This window comes from Balaenoptera ricei, chromosome 11, assembly GCF_028023285.1.
Source record: "Balaenoptera ricei isolate mBalRic1 chromosome 11, mBalRic1.hap2, whole genome shotgun sequence".
Taxonomy (NCBI): Eukaryota; Metazoa; Chordata; class Mammalia; order Artiodactyla; family Balaenopteridae; genus Balaenoptera; species Balaenoptera ricei.
In genome coordinates, this window is record NC_082649.1 from 19,737,367 (window position 1) to 19,761,690 (window position 24,324).

At 42.8% G+C, this 24,324-nt stretch overlaps 1 protein-coding gene across 1 annotated transcript; it reads left to right on the forward strand.

Annotated features, from left to right (window-relative positions):
• Positions 1-349: 349 nt before the first annotated feature.
• Positions 350-10,284, forward strand: NRSN1 (neurensin 1). The gene is made up of 2 exons (XM_059940696.1): positions 350-538; positions 9,886-10,284. The coding sequence occupies exons 1-2, from the start codon at positions 350-352 to the stop codon at positions 10,282-10,284; spliced, it is 588 nt and encodes a 195-aa protein (XP_059796679.1).
• Positions 10,285-24,324: the final 14,040 nt, after the last annotated feature.

The window sequence follows — 24,324 nt, forward strand, 5'->3', positions numbered from 1 at the left end:
GATTTCTTGTCAAGACACTGAAAATCTCAGCTTCTTTGTTGCCATTTCTCATGTGCTTCCTGCTTAAATTTTTGCATCATCTAAGTGAGCTGTGCTGTTATGTCTCGTTTCATTTATGGAGAACCAGTTCTAGTCATTGAGTGTTTGGGATAATTTTGCGTTCAGTAGAGAAGAGCATCTTGGGTAAAAAAGGCAGGTCTTTAAACGTGTCTTTTCTTGCCAGAAAAGAGCACTGTTCAAACAGGCTGACATTATTCAGCCTGGTTCTTACCTTTAATTTGCCTTTTGATCCTGAGGCCAGAGCTCATGTGGTTGATGCCTGTGGGTGCTGTCATTCCAGCTGGGAAGGATGAGTTCTTGCAGCAACGTCTGTGGGTCCAAGCAGGCACAGGCTGCTACTGAGGGCGGGTACCAGCGCTATGGAGTCCGGTCCTACCTGCACCAGTTTTATGAGGACTGTACCACCTCGATCTGGGAGTATGAGGATGATTTCCAGATCCAGAGATCACCTAACAGGTGGAGCTCAGTATTCTGGAAGGTAAGTAAAGAGCATGTGTTTAACTCAGGAAGTGGAGAAGTCATTTGATACAGGAAATAATTCAGCTATAGAGAACTGAGAAGTCTGGGACTCTGTGTGTGCATCCCTCTCAGTGACACTAAGTGCAGTTTTCTTCCTTAGGAAAGGAGACTATAACCCTTGGGCTGAAGAAAGCCTCTACACACAGCACAACTGTTGATTTGCAGGTTAAACATAAATAGATATAATTGCCATCGTTAATTATTATTTTTGCTATTGTTATTAATGTGCCACTAAATTCACCAACTATGACAGCCGTCCAAAGGCAAAACATGCTTTAAGCCTCCCTTAAGGTTTGGTAAGTATCATTTGACAAATTATAATAATTATTAAAAGAAATAGTTGGATACTAGAGAGACTTAATACTGAGACATAATACAGTGGTCAGTCTGCCAGCTCTGCCTCTCCTGGATATGTGGTCATGAGGCTTTATGAGCTTCAGCTTCCTCAAGTGGAAGGAGCCTCACTAGACAATAAGTTCAGTCATTCAGCATATAATTAGTGAGCACCTACTCTGTGCCAAGAAGTTGCAAAGTACCAGAAATTAAAGTGGTAAATGGGAGAAGAAAAAGTCCCTGCCCTCAAGGAACTTACAATCTATCATGGGAAACAGACCATAAACAAATAAACCGCACAACAGAATGGTAGTGGCAAGTGCTATGAAGAGAAATAAATCAGAATAAGAGGATAGGGAAGGATGGAGAACTGGTATTTAGTTATGCTGATCACAGAAAGCCTTTCAGAGGAGATGACCTTTGAGCAAATACCAGGGAGTATACCATAAAATTACCTGGCTGAAGGTCACTGTAGGCTGGGAAAATAGCAAGTTCAAAAGCTCTGAAATGGGAACACTGGTGTGTTTGAAAAATAGCAAGAGGTCCAATCTGGTTGGAGAGGAATGAGAGAGGGGAAAGAACAGGTGATGGATTCAGAAAAATAACAGGATACAGATGATTTGTATGGAGGCTTGTAGGTGACAGTGAGGACTTTGGCTTTTACCTTGAGATCCATGGGAAGCCACCTGAACATTTCAAGCAGATGAGTGACATGACCCGACCAGTATTTTAACAAGATCATTCTTGCTACAGTACGGAAAATAAATTACAGGAAGGCAAGGATAGAAGCAGCTAGATTATTTAAGAGGCTGTTAAAGTATCCAGGCAAGAATAATCGTGGCTTAGATTACGGTGGTGTTAATGGAGATGGCGAGAAGTAGGCAGATTTAGCATAAAGTTTGAAGGCCAAGCTGTCAGGACATGTTGGCAAATTAGAAACGAAAGAAAGAAGAGTCAAGCATGACTTAGAGACTTGCAGCCTGAGCTCTTTAGTGGATGATGTTATAATTCACTGGGACAGAGAACACCAGGAGGGCAGTGGGATGGGTGGGGAGTCAAGAGTTTGATTTTGGCATTGCTACACTGGAGTTGCCTATTAAACATGCGAGTGGAGATCTCTAGTAGCAATTTAAATATACCAATCTTCAGCTCATGAATTGGGAGTCGCAGATATATACAGTGTATATAAGGTACCAGACTAGATAAGATCACCTAGGAAGAGAGTATAGACATAAGAGAGAAGAGGGCATCGGATGTTCCAACATTTAGAAATCAAGAAAAGGACAAGGATGTAGGAAGGGCTACTGAGAAGGCACAGCTTTAGATGATGCCTCGGATTCCCTCCAGGTTTAATATTCTGTGTTTTGGAGGTTTCTGATCATCCCCAACTTTCTCCCAAAAGACCCCAGAAACTTTGACATTGATACTGACATACATTTACAATGTACTGGCAATAGAGTTTAACAAGAGGCAATGTAACATAGTGATGATTATGAGCACGGACTCTGTCCTCAGATTACATGGGTTCAAATCTCAGCTCTGTAACTTTGGGCAATTTAATTGACCTTAAATGAGCCTCTAACAGTGATACTTATAGTACCTACCACATAAGTTGTGAGAATTAAATAAGATAATAGATGCAAAGAGCTAAGAACAATGTCTGTAGGCACTCAATAAGCACTTAATATATTAGCTCCTAGTACCAGATGTCATATGGAACACTGAGTTCTGGAATAGAAATAAAACTGGAAATCTAGTTAATAAATAAAATATTGGTAATATAGTTGTTACTATGGATTACCCAAGACCTGTGTTGATTCAAAATCTTACTAGTGTCAGGCACTCTGTATTAGAATTGGTCAAGCCAGCCTTCTTATTCTGTACAAGTGTCACCTCTGATGACTCCGTACTGGCCTGGACCAATGAAATACATAGCCAAGCTTGGCACATCTTGTATTTACCCAGGTAAGTGGGTGGTTGCTTCTCTATACGTCAAAAAAACAAATATTTGCCTCACAGGTCTATTGTGCCAAGAGCCTAAAATGCCACTGACATACAGAATATTGCAAATGCTAGTGGTTCCAAAGCACTAGTGGTGATATGAGTTGTGAAGCTATAAATCCATCAAACAATACATGGGTACGGATTTACAATAAAGAACTCTCAGTAAATTACCAAGCCTAGAATTCAGATTTCAGTATTTTCTCTCTTCTGTTTTACGCAAACAAGATCCAAAAGTATTTGTTCCCTGTTGTGCTGGACCTACTTCAGAGAATAAAACCGGGCAAAAGTCCATGGCCTCATAGAGATTATATTCCAGCAAAATCCAAATCTTAGACTCACATCCTAACCATAAAACACTAGACTGGGCACTCAGAAGCCTACAGTCAACCTGAAAAACCAAAGAATTCACTGTCTTAGAGACCTCACCTCTACCAAGGGAATAAACCAATCATTCTTGGGTTTCCTCCTAGGGAATATAAGGGAACTCATGCCAGCGAGTGTATGAAGTGCTTTGAATCAACACAGAGAAAAGCACTGATTATGCACGTGTTTCTATTATGATACTTTTTTATGTTCTTTCTTTCATTTCAATCTGCATCCTGTAAGTGGTTCAAGATGTGGGCTCCCCCTTCCCCCTCTTCCACTATAGCACTGCTGAGGCCACATGGCTCTCTCACTGGGGGCCACGCTCACAGAGCCTCAGGAGGACTCTGCCGCTGAGCCAGCTCCTTAGCAGTGGGCAGCAAGGAAGGGCTTAATGAGAACAGGGATTGGAATCAAATGGGCCTGAGCTAGAAACTTTGCTCTACCACATGGACCGATGTAACCTCGCTCTCACAATGCTGTTCTTTCTACACGTTTATATGTCCACTGTGCACAAGCCTCTGTGGTGGGCTCCGGGATTCAGTTGTGAACACAACACTGTTCTTCACCTGACAGAGTTCACAGTCAAATAAGGAAGGTAGATGTGTACAGAGATTGTTACAATCCACCATGCCAGTTGTTGCAGTACTTAATGGACAGACCTGATGCAGCCTGGGGAGGAAGCGACTCCACAGAAGAGTTCACAGGAACAGAAAAGCACTGTAGAAAGAAGAGCATCACAGAAGCTGCGTCATGAGAGAAGATGGCATGCTCAGGAGATGCCAACAGTTCACTGTGGCTGGGGTAAGAGTTAGGGGTGGAGGACAAAGGCCAAGAGATGAACACGGTAATGTATACAAGAGCCAGATCACAGAGACTCAGCAAGGCTGTGAAGTAGAAATTTCTCCAGAACCTTCCTGCTTGATTGAGTACAGTGAGAAGGTAAGATAATAAAGCTAGGCTTTCTTGGGAAGGTTGTCTCACAATCAGGTATAAACAGCCCCTACACACACACACACACACACACACACACACACACACACAGTATTATACACATTCTCTGTGCCTCATAGCTTCTGGATTACTGCATGGTGGCCTCTGCCACTGCTAATTTACCTGCAACTGCTGCCATTTGCAAAAATCTATGTGACACGGTCCCACCTACCCACTGCCACCCACTGCCTCTGCCCAAGGACCTAACAGGCTGTGGTGGAATTTTTCTTTCTCATCCTTGCACTTGACCTTGACTAAGACTGTTGCTACTTGATTGTGCAGCAGATAGCTGAAGTACTGCAGGTAATGAACTAATGGGGGCAGTTTTCTTACTCCAATCATTCTTTCCTCACCCCAGGATCCTCCTCCTCCTTACCTTTCCCTCAACCAATATTAGAAATCTCCCAAAGGGTGTTAAATAGCAATGGGCAGGTACAAGGCAAGACCGCTTCCTCCACAGACTTACTAAAAGTGAAAATGATGCTGGTACCTGTCCTTTCTCTCAAGACCCTCCTCCTACCTGTCCCAATCTCTCCAGTTTCCCCCTTAAGCTAAGTCAGAGTTTAAACTTACATCTTGGATTTCTCTTCAAAGTCTTGCTGGATATTAAGGAGATGGTTGTATTCTAGAAATGAATAAGGAAGTCCCTTAAGAGGAGAAACCATGTGGTATTATTTAAAAAAAAAAAAAAATTTCTCAGATGACTCTTGAAAAATGGACAAAGGGTGAGACTAGCCATGGAGACCATCAGAATGCTGTTGCAATGATCTGGGCAAGAGTTAATAATGCTCTGTTACCATTAGAGTAGCTGTAGTGATGGAGAGACAAGATTCAAGAGAATTCTATGAGACAGAATCAATAGGATTTAATTATCCATTGACTACGAATGTTAGGAAGGACTCAGTGAATGGGCAGGTGGCAGGAATGCAGAAAAACTGGGAAGGAAAGAAGAAAGGAACACCATTTTGAATATTTGGGTTTTGCAGAGCCTTTGGGACATTTTTCTGTAGATCCTCCCAGTGGCTGTCATAAATGTGGGGCTACAGCCCAGGAGAGAAATCTAGGCTGGAGTTGGACATTTGGAAGTCACTGGTATATAGGTGGGAGTTGAAACTGCGGCCACAAATTAAACCGTAGAGAGAACATATTGAGTAAGAGATGTGAGTCAGGGCTGGAACCCTGGGGGACACCAATAATTTAAGAGTGTCTGGCAAAGCAGGTTAAGAGTGAGTTGTAAAAGACAGAAGCAGAAGAGAGTTGTGTCAGGGATAACCATTGGTGAGGGTTTTAAGAAAGCCTAAGTACTTAAAATCAATGACTGCAGAATATGCAAATGAAGAAAAGAAAAATTGGATTTGACAATTAGGAGGTGATCAGTGACCTCAGAGAGAGGGGTTTCAGTGAAATGGTGGAGGACTAGGCTTGGCTACCAAGGGTAGGAATGAGTTCAAGCAGTAGCTAGTGGGGGACACAGGGCTCTAGAATAGGTTTTGAAGATGGAAGCGACTGAATGTGCTGACAGGCTGGAGGGACAGAGCCTCTGTAAGGCAGCGGAGCCAATGCGGGATCCTGCTACCCAGGTGAAGGAGGGCTGTGGAGACTGTACCAGGTGACGCGTATGTGGAAGGACCTGATCCCAGCCCAGCACTGGTCACTGCTTTGCAAAGCTCAGTGTCCCTACAAGCAGGTCAGGCAAGAGGGTCAGGACAGACGAGTTAGAATCTGCCATCACTCTGGCAGGTGACAGCACTCCGAGCTCAGGTCCTGCTAAGGAGCGGTGGGCAGCAGCCCTCAGGGCTGATGGAGAAGAAGAAAAGCCAGTCTTCACTCTTGCTGCGCTTCTTCTGAATTTTACCTCTAACCCAGAAGGCTTCTTTCCCATTTAGCTCCATCCAGCAATCTCCCCCCACACGCCGCTCTTCCCTGCCATGCTGGTTCTTGCTTCCACCAGTCATTACCGCCTCCTCTCTGCCAGAACAGCTGCGTTGCTCCTGCTGCCAGCTCCGCTTATTGGAGTGAACTGCATTTTCAGATCTCATCAGCTCACAGACAGACCACGAAGGGGATGCTGGTCAAAACAACAGCAGCTTCTGGCTTGTGGCCCCCAACAGCAGAATTTCTGGAATCCAAGCTCTCCCCCCTGTCCAATCCTCCTTTCCAACAGCAGGGACTGGGTTTTCACCCATCCTTCACACAGTCAAGAGAGTCATCAGAAGTCACAGCACAAAAACTGCTCTTGCTGCTGTCTTTAAAGTTTGCTTTTCATCACCTGGAGAGGCCCTTCTCTCTCCCTATTGGATGTTGATCTAACATCCCACACCACCAGGCTACTCTGGGAAGCCCCTCACCCAGCAGCACTGCAACTCTTTGCATGGCTCCAAACAGAGCTGGTTTGCTCTCTTAGAACCTTTAAAAAAACCTCTGTGTTGCATTTCTTAAACTATTTAATAGAACCCCTTTTCTCTTAGACCTGGGACCACTTCAACTTAGAGCTGTGTCCAGAGACAAAGTTTATGATACCATATGGCATCACTCCCAAAATTTTTATTCCATTCAGTACTCCAAGATGGTACCAGGATTAAACTGATATATCCCAGCATCCCTCCTCACCACTACTACACTCTCAGGGAAGTATTCCCAGCATTTTCCCTTCATGCCTACCATCCCACGCTCTCCCTGACATGTTTGAACAGGTTTGGGGTCCCTCTCTGGGCACATCTTTTGGAGATCCTCATTAGACTTGCATTGATGGCACCCTCAGAATCCTGGGCATTACATACTATTCATTACGTCATGCTCCCCTCCACAGATGGCGGGCCTCTCTCTGATCCTCTGATTTAACAGGGAAAAGGGAGAAGGCTTGGGGAGGCCAGCCACTTTCCAGTTCTTGAAATAAGCAGGAGTTCTGCCATCTGCAAGGCAGGGTTTGCCTTTTAGCTTCTGAGTGATATTCCAAAAGTGGATTTTAATCTATAAAGCACTGCTCAACTGAGGAACAGACTGCTCTGAGAATCAGTCACCTGGCTCTGGATTCAGCAGTCTGGTGGTTTAAGTTAGTCAGTCAGGAATATATATTGGACACAGGCTGAACTGACTGCTGTGGAGAGAAAGACAGAAATAGAACATGGAGCACCCTGGCCTCCCTTGCTCTTACGAACCTTAGAAACGAAGATGGATACGTTTTTGCTGCCCTCAATTTTTGAGAATCTGTACCAGTTCTTGAGGAGGGAGGTAATTTAGTGACACATGAAGCATGTCACCATGGATATTTAAGTTAATTTAGTTTGTGCATTCAGAATATTCCAACATGAGTCATCTTTTAAATATTATAAATAATGGTTAGTCTTTGAAAGTGAACTTGACACCATTCTTCAAAAAATGTAGAAAGCCATCCAAAGTGTGATATTTTACAACCCAATTTTTTCTGCAGTACTTATATCTTATGTACAATAGTTTTTTTTTTTTTTTCAGAAGACATTACACTGACTCTTTTTGTTGGTTTTTCAGTTTCTTTACACTATTACATAATGGAAATTTGTTCGTATATGGTGACTAAAACTTTATTGTAATTTTTTAAAAATTATAGAAGTAATGTACAAAATAGTAATTGGTGAAGTATCATGGGAGAATGAAAGTGGGGAGTGGGGCTTAGAAGTCATGCAGACTTGGGTTAGAGACCACGTGCTTAAAGAGTGGACTTTGAACTATGTTTCTTCAACCCAATAAACCTCAGTTTCTTATAGGTGAAATGGGGATAAAAATATCTACATCTCATAAGGTGCTGGTGAGGATTAAGTGGAAAGCACAGTGCCTAGGTCATAATCGATGCTCAATAATACCAGGTCTCTTCCCCCTTTGTTACAGTGATAGATTTGCGAATGTTTTCTATTATCCAAACCTTCTACTAAAGAAGTATCTAATAAAGTGTATTACCCTGAAACATAGTAAATAAGTTAGATAAATATACTTTAGATGTTCAAGATTAAATGGTGTTATACATTTGGTTATTTTTCCAACCTTGTTATTTTAACTAAAAGCAATTAGGAACAGGAGGAAATGAAAAATGTGTTTAAAAAATAAGCTGTATTAGTTGTTCTTTATTCCAAGTACTGAGTGACTGTTGCAATGCTCTTGCCAATGTAGCATAATTTTACAAGAGGCACATTTTCAAATAATAATAATAATATCTACTTATTACAATGTATGACTTAGGCAGGCACAGGGCTGAGTGCTCTCATGCATGGTCTCGTTTTGTCCTCACAGCTTTATGAGGTAGGTACTATTATCATTTATCATTTTATAAATGGGAAAATTAACGAGAGTATTTAAGTAACTTTCCTTCTATGATTCAAGTACTAGTTGGCAGTGCTAGAATCCAAGCCTGAGCCTGTTAATTCCAAACCTCTGAGCTTAAACCACCAAATGGTATATTACTTTCCATTTTCAGTGGGTTACATTTTATTAGAACTTGAGCTAATGCAGTTTCATCTCCATCTGCTGCTCTTAACATTTCTCAACATCTGCACAAGTAAAGCCCAAACAGCTATATGTTAGAAGAGAAAGAGCACTGGCCTGCAGGTCAGATCTGTGGCTTCTAGCCCATCCTCTGCTACTTGCCAGTTGTCTATCTTTGGGGCAGTGACCTACCCTCCACGAGGCTACATTTCCTTGCCTATAAACTGGTAATGATGGTTCCTTCTTCACTTGCTTGGGGAAGGAGTGAGTAGTTACACAGATTGTCGATGGCCACCTGCCAAAATCACCTCTATGTTGAACAAGTTGAGTATATTACTCATCACAGTGAGAGAGAATGACACCATAGGGGCTCCTGGGCATTTCAGTAAGAGAGTGTAAGAAAGGATGTATTATAGGATGTGGGCTTTAGTTGGGTGACTTGGGGTTGCAGGGGTTTGGGAAGTCTCCAGAAGCCAGAGTTCACTCTGGATTATCAGGAATAATCCTATGATTGGGTAACTTAATAAATCTTATCTATACAGAGGGCAGACTAGAGTGAGACTAAGACTGTAACTGTAAAGAAGCAGCAGTCATTTATATTGCGTGGGGTGGGAGGTGCGCAGAATCTTGTGGTTTGCACAATGACCTTGTTTTTGTCTGCGCTTAGACAAAATTATGAAGTGGTCTTGGTTTGTCACACTTCATCATGGGTGCAGAATGAGCCTGTCTGATGTTGAGGTTCTCCACGATTGATTGTGCCCACAAAACAACATGCTATCAATGGGGGCCCCAGGCCAGCTTCTAAGAACATCAAAGCCTAGTGGATAGAGTAAGGCCAGCTCTTGGGTATCCAGGCTGCTTTTCTCTTGCTCAAGACCAAACAAGACAACATAAGCCAAAGGGGGCTCTGTTGATTGCGAAGCATTGGACAAACGGGAAGGTCAAAGGAAAAATCAAGGCAGTGCTGCAGTTCCGGGTTGGCATCAAAATCAGAAAAGTCCTCCTTCACTTTCTTTTTTAACTACAAAATTATGCAGGCTTCTCATACAAATTAGAGGTGACTGGGGAAAGTCTCTTCTCTCAGAAAACAAGGCCAGTCCTGCCCTGGAGACCTGAAGTACCAGGTTTACTCTCTTATTTCATTGTGTCTTTCGCTAGGTTGGACTCATCTCGGGCACAGTCTTCGTGATTCTCGGATTGACTGTCCTGGCAGTGGGCTTTCTTGTGCCCCCCAAAATCGAAGCCTTTGGTGAGGCCAATTTCGTGATGGTGGACACACACGCTGTCCAGTTTAATGGAGCCCTTGACATGTGCAAGCTGGCGGGCGCCGTGCTCTTCTGCATCGGGGGCACATCCATGGCAGGGTGCCTGCTGATGTCGGTGTTCACAAAAAGCTACTCCAAAGAAGAGAAATTCCTTCAGCAAAAGTTTAAAGAGCGAATCGCAGACATCAAGGCCCACCCCCAGCCCATTACAAGAGCTCCAGGCCCGGGAGAAACAAAGATACCAGTCACTTTGTCCAGGGTTCAAAATGTCCAGCCCATAGCAGCAACCTGAAACGTTTTCCAGCCCGGTCCTCCCCTCTGTAATTTACGCCCAGTGTTACAAGGGAGGAGGCCAGTTTGGGAAATAAGGATTTGGCATTGACCTGCCCCAGGGCTGTGCTGGGCTGTGCGCAGTGTGGTGTGTGAGCTCACACTCATTCCGTTCAGTGGCCCTGGGGACCGTTGATGCCATGGGTCAGCCTAGGCACATGCACCCGGCTGCTTAAAGAGGTGCTGCTGGGTGCCCACCAGGAGCTCTCTGGAACTCCCCTCTCATATAGTGTGACTTTGTGTCGTTTTCTGTGTTCTTGGAAAGCGCTGAACAGTTTAGACCAGCCTACCAATGGCTGATGTGGTCCGTTTTACTTTCTAGTATTGGTTTTTCTAATCTTTCCTGTGTGGTGCTGCCTTCCATTCCTGTCTCACTACATATAAGATATTGTCGTGTGTTCACAGAAAAATCAAGTTCCCTGATTTTGACCCAAACTTTGGTCTTTTAACTCTAACTTAACATGAGGTTCTTGAAATCAGACACAAACGTATCAGAATTCTCCATAAGTCTTTTTTTGTTTTCTCTCTTTTTTTCCCACTTAAAGAGCTCAAATTGCCAACTTTAGAATCTTGGGAAAGAAATTAATATTAGGAGAATCTATTTATGCAGTGTACAAAGGCAGTGAATTTTTAGAAGCCAAGAAATCTGAGTTCCTATTACTAACTAGCTGTGTGATCTTGGGGAAAGCACTTAACCTCCCAGGCCTCAGTTTCCCCACGTGTAGAACAGGCATCCTGGTCTGTGATGTCTGAGATTCCGTTTTTGCCGTGCGTCATTGTGTGTCCACGACCAAGGATGTTTACAGTGTTCTTGTGGCTCTCACCACAGTGGGATTCTTCCAGACCTGGACTCCCAGAAAGTCACCAAATCAGCAGCCTCCATGCCACCTACTTCTAAATATTCAACTCCAGCAGTTTATACAATGCAGTCATATTTTTATAGAAACAAAAGTAAGCCATCCTCCAATAAGAAACCCCTGAGTAGATATTAACCTTAAAGAGGGTTTTCTTTCTCAAAGAAGACATTTTCCTCTCCAGTAAAATGTTCATCTCATCCCTTTACACTTTTATTTAATCTGTGGATTTAAACTAGCCTGAGGGAAATGGAACACATGACCTTGGTATCCTCTCAGAATCTGTGCCACCTTCAAAGTCTGTCTTTTTTTTTTTTTCCTTTCCTTTCCTTCACTGGATAAATAAAATATGTGAACAAGCAGAACTTGAATTGCATGGTCATTCATTTGGTGTGGCTGTTTTCTCTCCAACATGTAATTTTCCATTCTGAGGCTGAGTGAGCTCTGCTGGATCCCTGGCGAAATGGAAGAATAAATGAAGCAATTAGTGCTTTTGTGCACATGGTTTGTTTTGCATCGTCCAGCATAAAACACGGGGCAAATCCGCATCCTTAACAAGGATCATTAGCTAGGTTTGGGAGAAATTGTTCAAGTTTCCTCAGGTTCTTACCTTCCTGTGGCAATGCCATTTTACTTTTGTTCTTTGAAGCCTTATTCAAGTCCCCAGGCACCTGTTCAAGGCAACATCGTGAGGCTTTCCATGTTGGCTTGTATTGTGTACCAAGAAATCTTTGAGGATGAGACGACTTTTAAAAGCCTCCAGAATGAAAAATGACTGTAGGGCTTGGGAATTTTTAGGTGCAGGCATGAGAGCAGCCAAAAAAAAATCAGCTCTGTGCCTCAGACAAAGGTCTCAAAGGAACAGAGATGGAGGAAGTAGGAGCTGAGTCTGAAAGAGGGATTCAGCATGCCCTGTCTTTCCTGTCCTGCCTAAGCTTTGTGGAAACAGGTACTTGTAAGGACCCTCCCAGTCTGTGGAGCAGGGATTGAGGGATATTGGAGGAAAGCAGAGGAAGGAGGCGGAATGGTATTAGGAAATACAGCTTGATCTTTGGGAAGAGTACAGGCCTGTGTAATCAGAGGGTGGGGAGCAGCCAACTAAAGACTTCACAAAGCCATTTTCAGGCCTGTTTGGGCAGATGTCAGGGGTATGGCAAACTGCAACAGTCCCAGAGCCTTGGTCTCAGCCTGCTTGCTGGCACTGAACCAATCCATCCCTTCAGTACTGAAACTTCTAAAGCAAAGTAAAACCACACCCCTATAGTTGGGGAAAGAGGTGGACAGAAGATGCTGGGACTGCAACAGAAGAAACTCAGAAATGAGTTCTGGCCTAGAGATCACGTAAGCTGAGGCACATGCAGTCAGTAAAACCTCAAATGATGTAGGACCAACCCAGGCAGAAAACCCCACACCCACCCCACATCAGCTCTGATCTAGCAACCTCCATTTGCTCAGGCACTTCCAGTGACTGAAGCCCTCCTTCCTCACAGGACAAGCCACTACATCTTCTGATGGCTCTAGATGGTTAGAAAGCTTATCTTCACATCTTCCCAAAATCTGCTTTCTCACCCTTCCACATCTTGGGCCAAATTCTCGAATTCAAGGTTACCTCCAAGCCTAACCCCTCTTACAAAGGACCACCTAACCCCCAGTCCATCACCACCACCCCAGGCTACAAACATTTCCATTCACTTATTTTCAATCCTGTCACCTCTTTGATTATCTTCTTCAGGGAGACATTTCTATAAAATCTCAATGTTCCCCGTTTGTCCATGTGAAACTGAGCAGGACCCTGTGGGGCTGCTGGACACAAGAGCCTTCCTGTGTCCCCTTCCCTGAGTTCCAAAGGGCAGTTTCAAACAGCTGTAATCAGGGAAAGGAGGAAATGTAGAGATAAGGGAGGAACAGTCAAAAAACAATAGCATAACCTTGGGGGCAGGGTCCTGGTTCCCCCTCAAGGGATACACATCACAACATCTTAGAACTGTTCTGCAGATACTGAAGCCCCCACCAGGTGGGAGAAGTTAACGGTATGCCACCCACTAGCAGGTTGACCCCAGACCAGTTGGAACCAGAAGGTTGATGATGCTGACTCCCACTTACCTCACCACCAACCAGTCAGAAGAATATCCATGAGCTGATCACACCCTCTTTGAACCCTTGCCATAAAACTTCTCACTACCCCTTCCAAGTTGGGACACACAGTTTTGAGAGCATTAGCCCACTGTGGCCCCCTTTGCCTGGCAAAGCAATAAAGCTATTCATTTCCACCTCACCCAAAACTGAGATTTAATTCAGTGTCAGGGTACAGAGGCCGGATTCAGCTTCACATGCCACCTATTAAATGGAGTCCCTAGAAATTTTCAATTTGACATAGATTGTAGATTCCCTGACTTCATTAATTGCCTTGCTTACTATGTACACAGTACCTCAAGCCAGAAAACTGATTGTGTAAGCAGCAACTCCGTGTGCTTCCAAGGCCTCCTGTCATCTGGTCCAGCTCCTTTCTAGTTTTATTCTGACACATGCCCCGGAACCCTGCATCCTACTTGTACTCAACCACTCTCCTCTCTAAATGTGCCTGCACTTTCATGCCACTGCGCCTTCACTCACCATGCTTATTTTACCAGCAATAACCATCTGCCCATTCTCTGCCTGTTGAACTCTTCATTCAAGGCCACGTCAAGATACGATAGCAATAACGGGAAGAACTAATATGTACTGAATGGGAAGCACCACTAAAGCATTTTGTGTATAGTAATTCATTCAACCCTCACATTAGGAGAAACACTGACTGAAACGGCCCGCCCTGGCCAGGCAAAGACAGTAACAATATGCATGAGTTATTTTATGACAGGAGATCCTGGTAAAGAACATGGAACAAGCCACCATCAAGCGGAAGAATACGGGAAAGGTCAACAGGAGAGAGGAGACACCAGTCCACATGTCCTACCAACCTCCCAGAATCCTCCTTGCTGGAATCCATCTTGGCTGTGCGGTTCTGCTCGCCACCCGAAAGGACTCTGAGTCAGAATGATTGGCCAGAGACAACCCGGAAACTAATCCCATCACCATAAAACCCGAGACTGCAAGCCACGTGGCAGAGCAGTCCTCCTGGGTTCCCTTACCCTCCTGCTCTCCACCTGGCTGCCCCTTCCCAATAAAGTCTCTTGCTTTTCAGCACGTGTGTCTCCTCAGACAATTCATTACCAAGTGTTAGACAAGAGCCCACTCTCGGGCCCTGGAAGGGGTCCCCCTTCCTGCAACACTCACAAAAACCCTATGAGGTTGGGGCTATTATCATATGCCCATTATACAGGGGAAAAAACAGGCAAAGAGAGGATAACTTGTCCAAGGAGAACTAGTAAGTGACAGAAGCAGGATTCAAATCTAGGCAGCCTGGCTCCAGAGGCTGCAGGCTACACTTTCATCCAATATTCTCTTCTGCCTCTAGAAAGTCACCTTCTGTCTGCAGCTCTCGCTCGCTCTCTCTCTCTCTCTCTCTGGCTCTCATTCTCTCTCTCTCTCTCTTACTCTCTCCATGGTTCAGACTTAATGTCTCTTCCTCAAGTGCCAGCATGTTGTACAAACATATTCTATTGCACTTATTATAGTGATTTGTTTCCATATCTGTTTCTTCCATTAGAAGCTAGACTATTAGCTGCTTGGGTACAGGGAGTGTATCTTAATGAGTGGTGAAACCTCAGAAATGAATATATAAAAAGCTATGTGCTATTATATGGTCATTTAAAACAATTATTGCATTTTTACTTAGAGCCAGGCATTGTGCTGGCACTACAGAAAACAAAGAGATGATTAACAGGAACACTAAAGTTTTTTCATATCTAACGTGTGTGTGTGTGTGTGTGTGTGTGTGTGTGTGTGTGTGTGTGTGTAGGGGTAAAAAAATGGATTTTTGGAGAGGACTAAAGACTGAGAGTATAGATTTGGGTACCCCTGAGCAAAGCTCTCCTCAATCTAACATTTGGGGTAGGGGGAGCCTGGTCTAATGGCTAGCTGGCCATTACTATACGTAAAAGCAAAATTCTCCAGCCAAGCAGCCCTGCTCTGGGGCGCAGAGCTACCAGCTGTACTTCCCAGTCCTGGAAGAAACTGATGGAAGAGATAGACCTGCCTAGTCATGAGCAAAGTAAGTTGTCTCCAGCAGTCCTAAATAAACAACCAGATCTTCATCCTTAAATATGAAAGTAAAATCAGAATCATCAGACATCTGAGGGAAAACCAGCACCTTGAAAGAGTATATACGTATCATAGACTTCATAGGAAACATAAGTATTTCAGAAATCACAGGAGAACTCTAAAAAAAAATCCAATTAGTCTTCAGGAAGAAATTGCATCTGTAAGATAAAAATAGAATACTATGAAAGGGAACATCATATAGTTTTAAAATAACTAATGAATAAAAGAATAAGTTGAAGAAGTTTTTCAGAACGTAAAATCTCCCTCACCCATTTAAAATTTTTTTTAAAAAATGAAACAAAAGGTAAAAGACACAGAAACTTAATCAAAGAGAAAAGTATAGGAAAAAAGATTAGAAGTTTTAAATGAATTAACAGCAGAAAATTTCTCAAGGCTATAGAATACAAAAATCTTCAGATTGGAAGTACCTGCTGAAGATTCAGCAATGTGAACGGTTAAAAAAGGTCCCATGATTTTGTGAAATTTTAGGACAGAAAAGATAAAAAGGATCCAGGAAGCTTCCAGAGAAAACAACCAACATCTATTAAAAAATAAAAATCAGACTGGGAAAAGAGAAGGGCTATGATTTCATGCAACAGATGGTAAGGTAACTTTTAGTCTATGGAAAATACATTTACTCTTATCAACAAGGGGGAAAAAAAGCAATAGAAACTCCAAAAGGAAAATTCAGAAATTTACAAAGCCAAAATAATGCAAACTGTTTACTTGTTTTCAACTTTCAGAATCAAACTATAGACAAAAGTCTAAATTATGATTATGAAACTGACTGCATATGTGATAAATCTAATGATGTTAGAATAAAGGTAAAGCTAGCAAAAATCTGTAAGCAGAAGGGAAAAGATAATAGGAGATAATGGTAGGAATACTAATGTCCTCACCTAATCTAGTGAGAAGTCAAGACTAGCTGTTGAATGTTTATGGAAAGAAATAATGGCCTAAGTTTATAATTTGCAATTATAAAGATAACCCAACTAAAGAACTAAAAATGAAACATAAACATTGGAAAGGAGAGATGAAATAACATGAGATGTAGAGAAAGTCAATTAATCCCTCATCTTTCATTACAGGAAATCAATCATTACTGTGTCAGTTAATAAATCAAGATATTATAAATAAGTACATTATTTAGGGTCATGCAAGAAGTCACTAGAAGAATTTCAAACAGGAAACATTAAAAGAGGTTGCCCTGAGAAAGGCTGGGGGAGGCCAGGGGTAAGGTCAGACTGTATTTATTCACATAATGAAGACAAGACAGATGCAGTTCCTGCCCCTGTGGTCTTTATATAGACTGTAAGCAAATTACTGTTGTATTAAGCTACAGAAAGGAGTATCAAGGGATCTTGCTTAAACAAAGGGATTTTTCCTAGATTAAGGTTCTGGGAAGGACTCTCTGAAGTAATGATGTTAATCTGTGTCTTGAAATATGAGTAGAAGTTAACCAGAGTGATCCTGGCCTAAGGAGAAATTTGTTCTTCTGGTGTTGGGGGGCGGGGGCAGTGGACTATGAGAAGAGAGATGAGCTTTCAAGGCAGAGGCAACAGCACCTACAAACTCACAGAGCCAAGAGTGAGCATGGCACGGTGAAGGAACTGTACTTAGTACCTTCTAGATGAAGTGACCACATGCCCTGGGAAGAGCGTCTGGGATGCCAAGGCGTCTGGGATGAGCGTCTGGGATGCCAAGGCCACCCAGCCGCACGACCCCAACCTCCAACATGCACAACACCCCCTAGAGTTGTGCAACAGGCTGCATGAACGATCAGGGTGAGCAATAGTGCAGGGTAAGGTTTTCTACAGAAGACATAGATTAGGCCAGAGGAGACAAGAGAAACTTGAGGATAGCAAAGGACCGCTGAGAGCAGCCACTGTGGGGACAGCAGCTGGGAGTCGATCAGAAGTGAATACAGAGCTGATGGAGGAGAGGAGATGCCCGGTGCCCCAGTGCTTGAGTGCTCTGGCTTCCTCTCCAGGTCCCTGCCTCCAGCACATCCCCAACCTCAGAGGCTAGTCCAGAGGACTCACTCCCTTGTCACTTCCTTTGCCTTCTGAGAAATGAAAAACGCCAGCAAGAAACTCTGAGCTTCTCACTCCCATATCTTGCCCCTGGATAAATTTACTATCTGCTCTAGGGGGTAAAAACAGAAGAAAGAATCTATCATCTTTGTTTTGCTAGACAGTCTCTTCCAGAGTACTGCATGATGCCATGGAACTCAGAAATGAAACAACGCCCAGAAAATAATCGAAACAGCTTATGCTTATCTAGAGCTTTCTCTGTTGCATGCGATGTGACAAAATTCTTATGCATTTTTGCATTTTATTTAATCTATTCTTGAAAGAATCCTAAGGCTGACTACTACTAATTCCTCCATTTTACAGATGAGAAAGTCCAGGCTGAGAAAGATGAAGCATTGATAATTCACCCAAGAACATGCAGCCAGAAAGTGATCAAACCAGCATTTACTCTCAGGTAGCACCTCAATGATCTCCCTCCCTATGAACAGATTCTTCTGGAAAGGATGAGAAAGTAGGTGCATCTCGTCTCTGTTCAAAATGTCCCAGATTAAACATGTCCTTTATCACAGAGCTCTGCACTTCTATGGAGCATTAAAAAAATGGGCAGGAAATATTACATATGTATGTTACCACTACATGGGAATTCAGTCTAAACCAGTGCAAGGCAAGACTCCCTCTGAACTCAAGTGTAAAGTTTATAAAAAAATCAGGCCAGATTGCTATTTCAGTTTTCCCAGAAATTTGATAAAGGGCAAATCTGCTAATCTGTGAGCTCCTTGAGGTCAACACCTTGTCTTACTTGTATTTCTCCCCAACACCTAGCACAGTATCTGGTTCCCAGTAGAAACTCAATAAATGTTTGCTGAAGCTATGTGTTTTAGTTCAAAAAAACTGCAAAAATTGTTCTCTCCAACCCAACCTCCTGGTGACCTCTACCACTCCAGATGGCATTGGTAAGAATCATGTTTCCCCTGCAGCACCCAAGTGCCTCGCATTGTTTGATCTGTCCTAAAATGCATTTGCTGGAACTCCCAGAAGGTATCAGTGCCTCAAAACTCACAGGAGGCTTGTGCATTTTTAACTATGTGAGCACAGCCCAACCCCTAATTGAGGGAGGCAACAGAGCCTACAGGTTCTGAAGGTTCTGGACACAGGCTCTGGAGTCAGACCTTGTCAAATCTTGGCCCTGTCACTTTGTAGACTACAGAACTTTGGCCAATCACTACAAATCTCTGTGCCTCAGTTTCCTCCACTATCAAGAATGATAACAGCATGCATCCACAAGGGTTGTTGTTGAGGATTAAATGAGTTAATGCAGCTAAAGCAATTCGGAGCAGTGACTTACATAGAGCTGGCACTTAATAAAAGCTAGTTGTTATTCACAGGGTGTGGCTCATTTAAAAGGCACCACTTAAGGCTACAACAGAAGGCAGGTGTCTCCTGCACACATTTGCAGACACCCCTACAATCACCCCTACTGTCGGTCTGAAGTGATTTGGAACACGCCAGACAGGGCACTGACCTTTTCAACATCAAGTTTAATTAAGGTTGGTGAGGAGCTAACATGAAATGTTTCATGTCTTTCCATGTAGTTCAGTGAGAAAGATTTATTAACTCATTAAAATGTCTTGTTAGTTATTTTCAGCTGCTCAAAATGACTGCTCTTTCCAGCCAGCGACTTCTCCCAGGAAAGACCAAGAATAGATTCCGACCATGTTGACTTCCTAGGCTAGCATTTGCGTCACTAGACCATGTTTCTCCAACATGAGTATCAAAAGCTTAAACAAGTGTGGTACTTGATTAAAACTCACCTGCCTCTGGTAACATGCAGAAGGCTGTGGATGTGTCATGGTGAGGCCACGTCAGGCTAGAACCTTCTCCTGCTTCTCCTTGCTATGGAGTGTTGCACTGGCCAGAGGAACCTGGTTCCAGGGAGCGGGGTCTCTGTGATGTGCTGATCTTGCTTCCTGAAGACCAACTATCTGAGCCCATCAAACTCAAGCTAATTCACCCCACTCTCCATTTAGCCCATCAGACTGTGTCCATTTCTACAATAAAACCACCCCAGCTGCTGCCCCAGCTGCCTCACCCTACCTCTTCTGTCAAGTTGCAGATGTCTCCTGTTTTTTTTTTTTTGAAGAGAGCAGAAATTCTCTTCAATACACAACTCCCGAAATTTCTTTCTCATCTCCATCCCACAAAATGTGCTTAACTCAAGTGGACAATAATAAATCCCCGCTTACATTGTTCGTGGATATATGCTTCCTCTCTGCTCTTTCTAGTGTTTTCTGGTTAGATTAGAGCAGTAAAACATAGTGGTTAATAATGTGAGCTAAGAAGGGAGGAATCCAGACACTTCTTTTTACTAGTTGTGTGACTTTGAGCAAATTATTTAATTCATGTCTCACACACTTTGTCAACAGCATGGAAGTCGTAATAGTACCTTCCTCATACGGCTGTTGTATTAAATTTTTTAAAAACCAAATAAGGTGCTCAGAAGAGTGTTTATCAACAGTTATGTATCAAATTAATACTATCATTTTTGTTGTTGCAGTTTTGTTGCTGTTGTTATTATTGTTACAAGCTGCTAGTGGGCAGGGGTCGGATCACCCAGTCATAGTGCCAAGCAGAGATAGATATTTAATAAACTTCTTTTGATAATGGCTATTGATGAGGATAAGAATGAGGGGAGAAAACGCCAAATAAGGTCTGGGTTTTTAATAAAGTAGGCAAAAATGATTTCCCTAGCAACCAAATTTCTGAATGCGTTTCCACCATCTTCTCAAGCTTCCTATTTATTACGACAATTTCCTGCTTTCAAATATTGAACACTAAACAGGAAATTAGTTTGAGGACGATGGTCTCCAGCCAAGGAAAGTAAAGCAATTTTCGTGGCAGAAGTAACCAGACACTCTTCCTAGGACATTTCCTTCAGAAAATGGATATAATGAACATGGACCTTGAAATAATCTCAGTGGACTTAAAAGTTTCACTCCTAGAAATGAAGGGCAAAGTTCCACTTCATCTGAATAGCCCAAATTGTCATCACAATTATGGTTAATTTTCTAACTGGAGATTTCCTTTCATAAACACAAAGAAGGATCTGATGCTGCAAGTTGGAAAGTGGGTGGCCCCCTGGCGACACCCTCACCGTGTCAGGGTCACTTACGTGTACAGGAGCAGAGGGGCCAGGATGCAGAGCCTGGAGGCACGGTGCTAAAAGTGCAGGTGTTACCAACGTAGGGTCCTGGGACACTTTAATCAGCAGAAATTGGTAAGAAGCCAGACAAATTCAGGAAAGGCTTTATTGGGACTCATGCTGCAGGATGTGGGAGTGGAAACAAGTAACAGACAGGTGCGCTTGCTCACTCCCCAACGAGGGCGAGCTGGTCCCTCACATGGGGTGAGGGTGGGGGCAGATAGGTGGGTCGGGCTGCAGGGGTGGCATAGGCAGTCTGCCCACCCCCGTGGTGCTGCTGTGTGCAGGGATCATGCACAGGACCCTGTTTTTCGCTCCCGACACCTCAGAAGTCGCAGTTGGTTTTTGGCCTTTTTGTATCTTATTGTTCATAATTTGCCCCAACGGTGCATGTGCATGTCTGCATTATTTTTGTCCCTTATAGTTACTTTGTATTCCACTGCTCAACAAACATTTCATTTAAATATTAACCTTGTGATTAATCCTTACACCATTAAAACAAAACTCCTTGAGCAACATCATAATTTATATCTATATCTGTATTTGCATATAGTAAACACATTGAAAAGGATAAATAAAAATAAACATTTCATTAATGATGAAGATGATAATTTTTTCACACTAACGTGATGTCCAAACCAGTATCTGGTTACCTACTAGTATTTCATAGAAAGTCTACCACTTTGGTCATTTCGCATTCACATAACAGAAACTTTCCAATATGCATCCAGATTATCTGTGGCTTTTCACTTGGGCTGCGTGGGTTGGGATTAACAGTAATTAAGGCTCTAAGGTAAATACAAAGATGAAATCCCTGAATTTTACATGTAAACAGCTTGTGTGATCAATGTAAAACTTACCAAAACTAATGCCAAGATGATAAAACGTCAAGCAGTATGGGTTTGATCCACCCCACTCTCATCCATACGCATACTCACACACCAGCATCACCGTCAACACCATCTCCCCCTTAAGATTAATCAGCAACTTCAGTAACAGACAAAAGTTGTGAACCTAGCCAGTCCAAGCTAATATAGGTACAGCAAGACCGAAAGTATGAGCTTTGGAGAGTATTTTTGTGAATAATGGAAAAACACCAATAAAGAATCAATTCTGGCTCAAAGGTGGATAGGAAAGAGGCAGTAAGAAGCCAGGGAAAGTTGGCAGGAGTCTCTAAAGAAGATGCCAAAAACCAAGTCAGAAAGCTAATAATCCTAATATCTAACAGCTGCGGAATGCTTACTCTGTGCTGACTACTGTACATGCTTTCTCTCTTTATGGCCTCCCGGGTCAACAAGGTAGCTACTATTATTTTCTCTTTTGCATAAATAAGCAAACTGAGGCTCAGAGAGGTTGAAAAAGTTGCCTAAGTCACACAGTAAGTGTTGAAAGACAAAACTCAAACCAGGTCTGCCTGGTGCTGAAGTCTGGGTATTTAAGCACGAGGGACAGTGGAAGTGACCCAAGAGGAAGGGAGTAGAGGAGGCAGCAGGAGGGGGACAAGCCCTGGTCATCCAGCACCTCCACGGATGAGGGATTATGGCTCAGGACAGCATGTAAAAAGCCAAGCTCATACTTGTCTGCTCATGGCATCTGTGTCTCATACAAAGTAAAGAAGCCAGAGACAGTCCTACACCAAGTCTTGGAGTCCCAGTTCTTCCCCACTGAGGACCTGACATTGCCACAGGGGACTTGCCTAGGCTGAGAATTCAGCCTTCTTTGAGTTCTTCGACCTAGGTTTGGCCTTCAGCTCTATCTGCCTTTGAATGTAAGAAAAAGTAATTCTTTTAAATGCTGCCAATGAGGCCCTCTGAATTTCACACTCAGCTTTAAATTCTTGATTAATAGACCCGAACTTGTCATTTTCTTTCTTCAATGTTTAAAGGATACTTAGCGAGAGCAACCTAATTCCATAGCCCTCCTTAGGGTAACTATTTCCCCACATACCTCTCAAATCCCAGAGACACTGCATTTACTGCACCCCCTTCCATTTATATACTGTCCCAATTTGCCACAAGTGACATAATATGCCAGAGACCATCAAAACTCCACCTACCCCAGTGATGGGGTATTGCTATCTGGCTGATGAGTTATCCACCTCCAGAATTCCATCCTAAAAATCTATTTCCAAAGCCTATGCTATTATAGTACCCCTGTCTTGGGTTATGTCCCCTAGATGCAGGACCTGAGATGGGGATTTTTATATGATTTATTGAGGGAGGGTTCTTAGAATAAGAGGAATGGGGAAAACAGGAGAGGGCAGAGGGAAAGGAGAGCAATGATGTATCTCAGCTAAAAAGTAGGCTGATCCCACAGGGAGTCCTGGAGCACAAACTGCACCACGGAGTTAGCCCTACCTTGAAAAAGAAGGTGGACATTTTTTCCTCCCATGTCAGTCAGTCATTGACTGTAAGCTACCAGCGTGAGAATGTAACCTCCTGGGAAATGCAGCTTCTGTTTGGCTGAGGGGAATTCTCTGAAGGAAGTCAGCACTCACAGCATTTGGTGGAAGGGTGCCCTGGCCAAGTAAAATGGGATCTGGATGGGGCACCAACAGCATCACCCATTTACCCAAGAGTCAATGAAGAAACAGAGAAAATTACAAGCCAAATGACGAAAAGAAACAATACATCTCAAAACTTGTGGTTATAGCTAATGTGATACATACTGGTAAATTTATAGCCTCAAACGCACATGTTAGAAATGAATAAAGCCAAAATATATTAGCAAGGCATTCAACTTAAGGAGTTACAGAAAACACACAGAAAGTAGAAGGAAAGAAATATTAGTGATAATAAGAGAGAGCAATAATGAAATAGAAAAATTATGCAGAGGATCAAAAAAATTGAGTATTTTTAAAACATTAATAAAAACAAATATCTGGCAATATTGAACAAAAAAGAAAAACACATATAAGCCATGTTAGAAATGAAAAAAGAGAGACTATGACTAGATTTAGCAAGAGTTTTTTAAAGTTCTGAAAGAATACTATAAATAATTTTGGCAAATAAATTTGAAAACCTAAAAGAAATGAACAACTTTCTAGATAAATAAAAGTTGCCAATTTGATTCGATAAACAGAAAACCCGAACAGACATATAACCTTAAAAGAAATCGAATCTTTTAAAAAACTACTTCAAACATACAAACACAACACCAGGCTGAGGCAATTTTAAAAGATTCTTCCTTCTAAGGAAAGGCACTCATTAGCATAAGATAAAAACTTAATGTTATCTTGAGTATAAAATAAACAGAATTTGTAAAAAAAAAAAAAAAAAAAAAAAAACACTTCTAAACTAATATCTTCTCATGTATATTCACTGACCAAAAAAAAAAAAAATCCGGGCTTCCCTGGTGGCGCAGTAGTTGAGAGTCTGCCTGCCAATGCAGGGGACACGGGTTCGAGCCCTGGTCTGGGAAGAGCCCACGTGCCGCGGAGCAGCTAGGCCCGTGAGCCACAACTACTGCGCCTGCGCGTCTGGAGCCTGTGCTCCGTAGCAGGAGAGGCCGCGATGATGAGGGGCCCCCGCTCGCCGCAACTAGAGAAAGCCCTCGCACAGAAACGAAGACCCAACACAGCCAAAAACAAATAAATTAATTAATTAATTAAAAAAAAAATTCCCATTACATAATTTAGGACTCGGCAAAGAGAAGGAATTTGTATTAGTCGGCCCAGCCGCCATAACAAAATACCACAGACTGAGTGGCTTAAACAA

Excerpts from the sequence above, each read along its gene's own strand:
- NRSN1 (XM_059940696.1), top strand. The coding sequence starts at position 350 with ATGAGTTCTTGCAGCAACGTCTGTGGGTCCAAGCAGGCACAGGCTGCT. Across the intron at positions 539-9,885 it reads GGAGCTCAGTATTCTGGAAG|GTTGGACTCATCTCGGGCAC; the intron begins GTAAGTAAAGAG and ends GTCTTTCGCTAG.